Below are 10,903 nucleotides of genomic sequence, written 5' to 3'. Positions count from 1 at the left end.
GTCATTTGTTTTAAATTTACAAACTCATATATATATTTCACACACTGGAAACATGTATTGTTGAAGATATTTAATATATCTATGTATACACCATACAGTCGATGTGCATGATCTGTCTATACATACCATATTTGATAAAGCACGTGGAAGCATCGGCCTTTCAAATATCAAATCTAACGTGAGCCTGGAAATGGCGCCTGTTTGGCCATGCATGAATATATGAGCTGTGTGTGTTTATGGTGGTCAGCTTGTTTGTGAGAACGTATTGCTACATCATCAGCTGTTCCGCTTTTCAGCGTGCCCTTTTCCGAGAGCATTTACCCCAGCCTAAATAACTCCGGCCCCTCGGAGCGTGGCTGGATTTAATTCGGGAATTTTCAGCAGGAGAAAAGAAAGGCCGGTGTCAGGTAATATGGCTCTAAACATTCCTGCTGACATATGGGCCACCCCCTCGGATCCTTTATTCCTGCGGGTAATGGAACGGGGGGGAATAGATAAATGAATATATATGCATATGGATGAAAGTCGACAAAGTTAAAGATCATCAATTTCAGCAGAGGAGGTGCTGAATAATTCATGAGTCGCTACAAAGACAAATACGAAGTGCTTTAGGCAGTAAACAAAACAAGGTACGAATAAATGCGCCCAGTGCGTTTTTAGTGGGAGTCAAAAAAAAAAAAAGAAAAAGAAAAAGAAAATCCTGTCCTCTTGGCGGTTCTTGGCCAATGTCTGTTTGTTCTGATAAAGCCGTGTTACAACATGTGTATACTCACACACACACACACAAACCCTGCACTCTGTAAAATTAGTCACTGTTTGTAATAACACTGGCTTATAATGCTTCTATTAACTTTTAATTTATAATTAATTACACATTAATATGTGACTCTTACTGTATAATAGAATTAACATGAAATTACTCCTTTAATTCATTTTATTTTAGAAATTAATGGACTACTTATACATTTCTGTTCAGATCTATTTTATTTATAGAGCATTTATTACTCAGTTCTCACGTGAGTTATGTAGTTATAGTGAGTGTGTAAAACACGTTTTCATGTCTCTATTTTTAAGACAAATACAATAATTTAAAACTGTAACCTCGTAATTATTCATTCATTAATTAATTCATTCATTCATCTTCTGTAACCGCTCCATCCTGGTCAGGGTCGCAGTGAGTCTGGAGCCTACCTTTTAATCACTGGGCGCAAAGCAAGGACACACCTTTGACAGAGCACCTCACCAGTCACTCACACACTCACAACTGTGGACACTATTATTTACCAGAGATTAATTACCATTTCATCTACCAATGTACAGTAGTGTTTAGAGGTCTTAGGCACCGAAGATAATGATATATATTTAAACTAATGCCTTCTCAGTGAATGTGGGGCTTGTAAAAAGTTCTATATAATCACAGTAAATACTAATACGATGTTTTGTTTTTGATAACCGGGCGGCACGGTGGCGCAGCAGGTAGTGTCGCAGTGACACAGCTCCAGGGGCCTGGAGGTTGTGGGTTCGATTCCCGCTCCGGGTGACTGTCAGTGAGGAGTGTGGTGTGTTCTCCCTGTGTCTGCGTGGGTTTCCTCCGGGTGACTGTCTGTGAGGAGTGTGGTGTGTTCTCCCTGTGTCTGCATGGGTTTCCTCCGGGTGACTGTCTGTGAGGAATGTGGTGTGTTCTCTCTGTGTCTGCGTAGGTTTCCGCCTGGTGAATGTCTGTGAGGAGTGTGGTGTGTTCTCTCTGTGTCTGCGTGGGTTTCCTCCGGGTGCTCCGGTTTCCTCCCACAGTCCAAAAACACACATTGGTAGGTGGATTGGCAACTCAAAAGTGTCCATAGATGTGAGTGTGTGAGTGAATGTGTGTGTGTCCGTGTTGCCCTGTGAAAGACTGGCGCCCCCTCCAGGGTGTAATCCCGCCTTGCGCCCAATGATTCCAGGTCGGCTCTGGACCCACCGCGACCCTGAACTGGATAAGGGTTACAGACAATGAATGAATGGATGATAACCTCAAATAATACGGACTCTACAAGGAGAGGTTTGGACAAAGTTAAACAACGGATTCACACACAGAGGATCACACTGGAGTAATGTGATTGGGTTCATTCTAATGTTGGGTGTTGTTTGTTTGTTTGTTTGTTTTAGCAAATAAACACTTACTGCTCAGATAAATAGCTTTTTAAATCTCACAATCTCTGGAGAGTAAAGCATTTGTACAGAACTGTATGTCTGTGTCTGGACTGGGAAGAAACCAAGCACTATAACTAGTAATAAACAAATCATTAATTCAGGTGTTAAACATTAGTGTCAATGAATGTTTACAGATTCTGATGTTCTATTGATAATATTGCATTAGTTGTTAGCTACAATAGCTTATAGACACAAAGTATGCTTTGGCTAACTGATTATTTGGGGAAAGTATGATAGTGTACGTTGGAGTTTTCCTCAGACTGTCACTTTAAACTTCCGAATGAGACGTGGGGTTCAGGGAATTCTCCCTGACCTGATGCAATGCAACATCTTTTTATCGCCTCCAGGACGTTCCTTAGGTTTGAAGCTGGAGTGTGATACTCTCTACAGGCCTCAGAGATAGACAGACATAGTGAGAGGCTCACAGACAGACAGACAGACAGGCAAACAATCAGACTCAGTGAGAGTCAGAAACACAGACAGACAAACAGAGCAAGAGGCTCACAGGCAGACTGAGAGATCGACAGACAGCTAGATAGACTGTTAAACAGGAAGACGAACATACACAGGCAGACAGACAGGTAGATAGGAAGTCATGTAGACAGACAGCAACAGGCGGCCAGCGCATCGGGCAGCGAGACAGTCACAAAGTTAGACAGGCATTCAGAAAGAAAGAAATAAAAGCCTTCAAATGAGCTCCTCCTGGCTGAGTGGATGTGTGGCTCACCTGCTGAGACACTATTAGTGAAACACAGCCTCCTGCCGAGTGTGGGAGGAGGTCACACACTCGCACTGTGTGTGTGTGTGTGTGTGTGTGTGTGTGTGGGTGTGGGTGTGTGTGTTACACTTCAGAGACGTCCTGGTTTATCCTGTGTTCAGGATCGGAGAGAGCTCAGTGGGGTGGAATTCATCTGAACACAATCCTGGGAAACACCAGCTGAATCTAATACACTCCCACCCTCTCAAAATTACACACCTCCCTCTGAGAACTACACACCTCCCTCTCAGAACTACACACCTCCCTCTGAGAACTACACACCTCCCTCTGAGAACTGCACACCTCCCTCTGAGAACTACACACCTCCCTCTGAGAACTACACACCTCCCTCTGAGAACTACACACCTCCCTCTGAGAACTACACACCTCCTTCTCAGAACTACACACCTCCCTCTCAGAACTACACTCCCACCCTCTCAAAATTACACACCTCCCTCTGAGAACTACACACCTCCCTCTGAGAACTACACACCTCCCTCTGAGAACTACACACCTCCCTCTCAGAACTACACACCTCCCTCTCAGAACTACACACCTCCCTCTGAGAACTGCACACCTCCCTCTGAGAACTACACATCTCCCTCTGAGAACTACACATCTCCCTCTCAGAACTACACACCTCCCTCTCAGAACTACACACCTCCCTCTCAGAACTACACACCTCCCTCTAAGAACTACACACCTCCCTCTGAGAACTACACATCTCCCTCTGAGAACTACACACCTCCCTCTGAGAACTACACACCTCCCTCTGAGAACTACACACCTCCCTCTGAGAACTACACACCTCCCTCTCAGAACTACACACCTCCCTCTGAGAACTACACACCTCCCTCTGAGAACTACACATCTCCCTCTGAGAACTACAAAACTCCCTCTGAGAACTACACACCTCCCTCTGCGAACTACACACCTCCCTCTGCGAACTACACACCTCCCTCTCAGAACTGCACACCTCCCTCTGAGAACTGCACACCTCCCTCTCAGAACTACACACCTCCCTCTCAGAACTACACACCTCCCTCTCAGAACTGCACACCTCCCTCTGAGAACTACACACCTCCCTCTCAGAACTGCACACCTCCCTCTGAGAACTGCACACCTCCCTCTCAGAACTGCACACCTCCCTCTCAGAACTGCACACCTCCCTCTCAGAACTGCACACCTCCCTCTGAGAACTGCACACCTCCCTCTCAGAACTACACACCTCCCTCTGAGAACTACACACCTCCCTCTGCGAACTACACACCTCCCTCTGCGAACTACACACCTCCCTCTGAGAACTGCACACCTCCCTCTGAGAACTGCACACCTCCCTCTGAGAACTACACACCTCCCTCTCAGAACTACACACCTCCCTCTGAGAACTACACACCTCCCTCTGAGAACTACACATCTCCCTCTGAGAACTACAAAACTCCCTCTGTGAACTACACACCTCCCTCTGAGAACTACACACCTCCCTCTGAGAACTACACACCTACCTCCGAGAACTACACACCTCCCTCTGAGAACTACACACCTCCCTCTGAGAACTACACACCTCCCTCTGAGAACTACACACCTCCCTCTGAGAACTACACACCTCCCTCTCAGAACTACACACCTCCCTCTGAGAACTACACACCTCCCTCTGAGAACTACACACCTACCTCTCAGAACTACACACCTCCCTCTGAGAACTACACACCTCCCTCTCAGAACTACACACCTCCCTCTCAGAACTACACACCTCCCTCTGAGAACTACACACCTCCCTCTGAGAACTACACACCTACCTCCGAGAACTACACAACTCTTTCCTGTTATTTGAGTTAGCTGTGTAATTATGAATTGTGTAGTTTGTATAACAAAAGAACACAAGGTATATAGAGGGTCAATTGCGTTTAAGTCCCCATTTGTAAATCAAGTAACCCACACAAAGTCCTGATCCCTGTTTGGGAACTAAGGGCCTTGAATAGCTTTGTTTATGTGGTGTCTGACTCTGTGTGACACACTGTTATCTATAAACAAGGACAAAAGTACCTGGCATGTACCTGAAAAGCCCAGTAGCAGCTCTCTGCCCAGTGCTTTGGTCCATTTTACAGATAACAGTATGTCATACAGTGTCAGCAGCCTCACAAGCAAGAGTCTGAAGTCCAATCAGGATGTGGACACAATGCTGTTATCAGTCTGAGAGGAGACAGCTAGCAAAGAGGCAGCTCTGAAGATGGGTAATAATCCCTCGGGGGGAACAACAGTTATTTGTCTCCCACTCCAGACGAAGGGAGCAGCGGCAGGTGCTGAGAAAAACCATGTGACCCGAAGTTGTGGAGTTGCGGAGGCGAAGCCCAAGCTCCTTTTAAATGTGTTATGACGCTGCATGTGAACATCATCGTTCTATTAATCTCATACTTCACACGCCACACTAACGATGCCACACGTTCACACCGGAAACGTCTGAAGTGTTTATGGAGATTTCATGGGACACCTCTGGAATTGTGAAATGCAGATTTCTCAGAAGCCACATCTGGATCGATGGTGTAAATGAGTGAAAAAAAAAAACGAGTAGAGTTGTGTAGAGTGGCCTCAGAATCAAGTACTAGAGTAAATAGCACAATTAGCACAAACTGCTAACAAGAGCACTCCAGATATTCATTACATTTGTGCATTTTGCTTTATTAAAATTCATAGTTATTTTATGTTCACTAGAGGCTGGGAGCATAGTATAGAATTCGTTTTAGAGCTTGGTTTAGGGATTGGAGATCAGAGTTACACAGGGTTAAAGTTAAGTTTTGGGGTAGGTGTAGTGTGTGATTTCTCACACTGGGTTGCCAGAAATTCACATGAACGTCCATGAAAATAACAGTACGTATTTTCATTCATTCATTCATTATCTGTAACCCTTATCCAGTTCAGGGTCGCGGTGTGTCCAGAGCCTACCTGGAATCACTGGGCGCAAGGCGGCTGGAGGGGGCCCCAGTCCTTCACAGGGCAACACACACTCACACATTCACTCACATCTACGGACACTTTGGAGTCGCCAATCCACCTACCAACGTGTGTTTTTGGACTGTGGGAGGAAACCGGAGCACCCGGAGGAAACCCACGCAGACACAGAGAGAACACACCACACTCCTCACAGACAGTCACCTGGAGTGGGAATCGAACCCACAACCTCCAGTTCCCTGGAGCTGTGTGACTGTGACACCTACCTGCTGCACCACTGTGCCGCCAGTACGTATTTTATGAATGACAAATATGTTTTGTACATAATTTATGATTCCTAGAAACATTCAAGTAAAATATGTATTTTATCCTGTGTTTTTGCTGCGATATTAATAAGTACATTAACATCGAACGTGACATGTTCATCAACCACAGTGTGTGCAGTACACATTTGGTGTTGGCACAAATCCTTATATCGCCATTCTTTTGCTTTTTAAAAATTTTGATAAAATTGAAAAATACCACCTGTCCTTTTCTAGTCGGCATTTCTTTATTCTTTATTCTTTATTGAATCTGGAGCAAAGCTGAATCACGGCTGAATCACTTTCTCACTTTCTAACATCTCTTCAGCCTCCCCCAGGATCAAGCTGATTTTCTATTTCCCTTCATTTTCCAGTTACAGCCACCAAACAGCTGACCCCAAGCACCACACTGACACTGAATTTCAGACTCACAACACTCCTCTGGGTTTTCCTTCTATCATTTCATTCAGCCACCCATCCTCCAGCTGAAAATCATTTGTGTAAAAACAGTTTAAAAACAACTGAAAAAGTTTTACAATTTATTTAACAAACCATAGATTTTATGCTGATTGTTACTTATTTTGCTGTTGTTGTTGTTTCAAATTTTAAAGATATTAATTAAGATTTCTGAAGTGGGCTCATGATCAAATTGTATAATTAGCTTATAGTAATAATGACCATATTTCAAAGGTGTAATTTTGAAGACATTGTTAACACCCAGTTTATATTTAACCATTAAACTTTAAAGACTTTTTCAAAAATTATTTTTATTTGTATTCATTGCATATTCATGCGGCACGGTGTCGCAGTCACACAGCTCCAGGGACCTGGAGGTTGTGGGTTCGATTCCCGCTCCGGGTGACTGTCTGTGAGGAGTGTGGTGTGATCTCTCTGTGTCTGTGTGGGTTTCCTCCGGGTGACTGTCTGTGAGGAGTGTGGTGTGTTCTCCCTGTGTCTGCTTGGGTTTCCTCCGGGTGCTCCGGTTTCCTCCCACAGTCCAAAAACACACATTGCAGGTGGATTGGTAACTCCAAAGTGTCCGTAGGTGTGAGTGAATGTGTGTGTGTGTGTATGTCTGTGTTGCCCTGTGAAGGACTGGCGCCCCCTCCAGGGTGTATTCCCGCCTTGTGCCCAGTAATTCCAGGTAGGCTCTGAACCCACCGCGACCCTGAACTGGATAAGGGTTACAGATAATGAATGAATGACTGACTGAATTATTATTATTATATAATTTCAACCACATTTCAAAAGTCATCATGTGTTCACTGCTTTACACAGACTTTCCAGTTTCAACATTTGACATCATCCGCAGTGTCTTGGAATACATTCCCGTTCCATTAACTGTAACTGTTTTGGAGTTACATGGTTTTCTCGTGACACCTGGGGAAGGGAACTAGTTACCACCCACCTCTGCGCACGTGTGTCTGTTTGTGTTCAAGGTGCGTGTAATGAAAGTGTCTTTGGAGCAACATGAAGTTTGGTGTTGATTTATCTACTGACCTCCACTGACTCGAGAAATCCAATCAATGGCTATTGTGATTCAAGCTCATTCATCCTGCCCTCCGTTTGTGTCATAGAGCCCAGCGCCTGAGAAGATTCAATTTAGATGAATTTTGACCCCTGAGTCACACATTATTCTGCTTTTCCTCCATGTAATCTCCTCTAGAGCTGCTTCAAGATAAAGAGACGGATTCATTGTCCATCTCCTCTACACTGTGACCACTCCCCCTCCCCCACCCAAAAAAAAAACAAAGCAATTAAACAGTCAAGTGATTTGCGTTTCATTGTGTGGAAGTATATTGTTTTATTCCATTTTTTTAACCTTTCCCAGTAATTAAAGGAAACAGAGAGTGACCTTTGATTGGTTAAACCGCTCCGGGTCACTGTCTGTGAGGATTCTGGTGTGTTCTCCCAGTGTCTGCGAGGGTTTCCTCCCCGTGCTTCTGTTTCCTTCCACCCCCATGTTGGTGGGTTGACTGACAACTCAATAGTGTCCATAGGTGTGAGTGAATGTGTGAGTGTGTGTCACCCTGCGAAGCACTGGTGCCGGCTCCAGGCTTGTGCCCAGTGATTCCAGGTAGGAACCCACCGCGACCCTGAACTGGATAAGTGCTTACAGACAATGAGTGAATGAATTTAGTTCTGGCCAGAGCTGTCAAATGTATGGAAAAACACATCAATGATAAACAAGATCAAGATCAGTATTTATACTGCTAAAAAAGCACTTCAGATATTGCTGACATTTCTGTTATGATCTACAACAATTCATAGTGATTTTACATTCACTAAGCTCCCATCCAATACCTACACAATTTTTATGGGATATTTACAACATATTATTACAAGACACCACACTCCTCACAGACAGTCACCCGGGGAAAACCCACGCAGACACAGGGAGAACACACCACACTCCTCACAGACAGTCACCCGGGGAAAACCCACGCAGACACAGGGAGAACACACCGCACTCCTCACAGACAGTCACCCGGAGGAAACCCACGCAGACACAGGGAGAACACACCACACTCCTCACAGATAGTCACCCGGAGGAAACCCACGCAGACACAGGGAGAGCACACCACACTCCTCACAGACAGTCACCCGGAGGAAACCCACGCAGACACGGAGAACACACCACACTCCTCACAGACAGTCACCCGGAGGAAACCCACACAGACACAGAGAGAACACACCACACTCCTCACAGACAGTCACCCGGAGGAAACCCACGCAGACACAGGGAGAACACACCACACTCCTCACAGACAGTCACCTGGAGGAAACCCACGCAGACACAGAGAGAACACACCACACTCCTCACAGACAGTCACCCGGAGGAAACCCATGCAGACACAGAGAGAACACACCACACTCCTCACAGACAGTCACCCGGAGGAAACCCACGCAGACACAGGGAGAACACACCACACTCCTCACAGACAGTCACCTGGAGGAAACCCACGCAGACACAGAGAGAACACACCACACTCCTCACAGACAGTCACCCGGAGGAAACCCATGCAGACACAGGGAGAACACACTGCACCACCATGCTGCCCCAAACTGGAAATGTCATATTAATGTGATTTTTTTCAGGGGTTATCTTACTCTATTTTCTTGTGGTCTTTTTCAGCGACAAGCTTTTATCTGTTGTATTTCATTACACTGACACAAAACACTAGATTTTATTCAAATTTAGACCTAATTACCTAATTTAGACCTTATTCTTTTTAATATTATATACACATGTCATAACTATATTGTTAATCACCAGCAGTATCCAGCACATTAGAGAGAGAAAAATGTCTAAATCCTGGTCTTGTGAATGCCCTGGCTTCTGAAAAGCTCACAGAGACAAAAGGATGACAAACACGAACAGAAGCGCTGGTCTCCAGGCCACAATGCCACCACACACTGAAAAGAAATTGTAATCTTTGATACAAATCTTGGGTACACGGAGGTCTCTGGGCCTCCTAATAGAAGTCATCTTTTCCTGGGTAGCAGGTGTCTTCCGAGATTCAGCCTTTGGGCGCAGACACGGATAAACTCGATTTTTAGGAACTATTATGGTTTGTTTGATTGAACTGTCAGGTCAGTATCACACACTGGCGCTTCCCGAATAAATCGGACATGTCGGAGTCCTGCTACGCGCCCAGATTGTCTACAGCGTGGCAGTAATAGAGTATTCTAAAATAATTTGTTCAATAAGGCGAGGCGCTCTCACAGGCAGCTTGTGATAATATATCTGAATGCAGAATTCAGCAAACACAATCACACACTCTAATTATCATCAGCGGCTCCTGCTTCCCCTCTCTCTTTCCTGAAGAAAGGTGCACAGAGGACAGAACTCATGGCGTAGCTATGGTACTTCAGCTCTATACTGGATTTATACTGGAACCACATTCATTAGCCTCAGAGAGATCAGGCTCTTATATCACATGCTCAGGCTCCGCCCACAAACGCATTATTGTATACGTTTTAAACTCATGTAAACTCATGTGTCAGGTAGTGTCTCTGTCACAGTTCCAGGGGCCTGGAGGTTGTGGGTTCAAGTCCCGCTCCGGGTGACTGTCTGTGAGGAGTGTGGTGTGTTCTCTCTGTGTCTGCGTGGGTTTCCTCCGGGTGATTGTGTGTGAGGAGTGTGGTGTGTTCTCTCATTATCTGCATGGGTTTCCTCCGGGTGATTGTGTGAGGAGTGTGGTGTGTTCTCTCATTATCTGCATGGGTTTCCTCCGGGTGATTGTGTGAGGAGTGTGGTGTGTTCTCTCTGTGTCTGCGTGGGTTTCCTCCGGGTGATTGTGTGTGAGGAGTGTGGTGTGTTCTCTCATTATCTGCATGGGTTTCCTCCGGGTGATTGTGTGAGGAGTGTGGTGTGTTCTCTCATTATCTGCATGGGTTTCCTCCGGGTGATTGTGTGAGGAGTGTGGTGTGTTCTCTCTGTGTCTGTGTGGGTTTCCTCCAGGTGATTGTCTGTGAGGAGTGTGGTGTGTTCTCCCTGTGTCTGCGTGGGTTTCCTCCGGGTGACTGTCTGTGAGGAGTGCGGTGTGTTCTCACTGTGTCTGTGTGGGTTTCCTCCGGGTGACTGTCTGTGAGGAGTGTGGTGTGTTCTCTCTGTGTCTGTGTGGGTTTCCTCCGGGTGACTGTCTGTGAGGAGTGCGGTGTGTTCTCACTGTGTCTGCGTGGGTTTCCACCGGAAATATTA

General features: G+C 45.6%; 1 protein-coding gene across 1 annotated transcript; it reads left to right on the top strand.

The window, feature by feature from the left end:
• Positions 1-412: 412 nt before the first annotated feature.
• On the top strand, positions 413-4,786 carry LOC136675147 (DNA-directed RNA polymerase II subunit RPB1-like). The gene is made up of 2 exons (XM_066651571.1): positions 413-472; positions 3,410-4,786. The coding sequence occupies exons 1-2, from the start codon at positions 413-415 to the stop codon at positions 4,784-4,786; spliced, it is 1,437 nt and encodes a 478-aa protein (XP_066507668.1).
• Positions 4,787-10,903: the final 6,117 nt, after the last annotated feature.

The sequence above is a fragment of the Hoplias malabaricus genome, chromosome 18 (genome assembly GCF_029633855.1).
Source record: "Hoplias malabaricus isolate fHopMal1 chromosome 18, fHopMal1.hap1, whole genome shotgun sequence".
NCBI classification, from domain to species: Eukaryota; Metazoa; Chordata; class Actinopteri; order Characiformes; family Erythrinidae; genus Hoplias; species Hoplias malabaricus.
Note: the sequence above shows the minus strand (reverse complement) of the source record. Positions and strands in the feature narration are given on the sequence as shown.

Bases quoted from the DNA above. Each gene is read 5' to 3' on its own strand.
- LOC136675147 (XM_066651571.1), top strand. From the start codon at position 413: ATGGCTCTAAACATTCCTGCTGACATATGGGCCACCCCCTCGGATCCT. The intron at 473-3,409 runs GTAATGGAACGG...CCTCCCTCTGAG, and splicing joins CGGATCCTTTATTCCTGCGG to AACTACACACCTCCCTCTGA.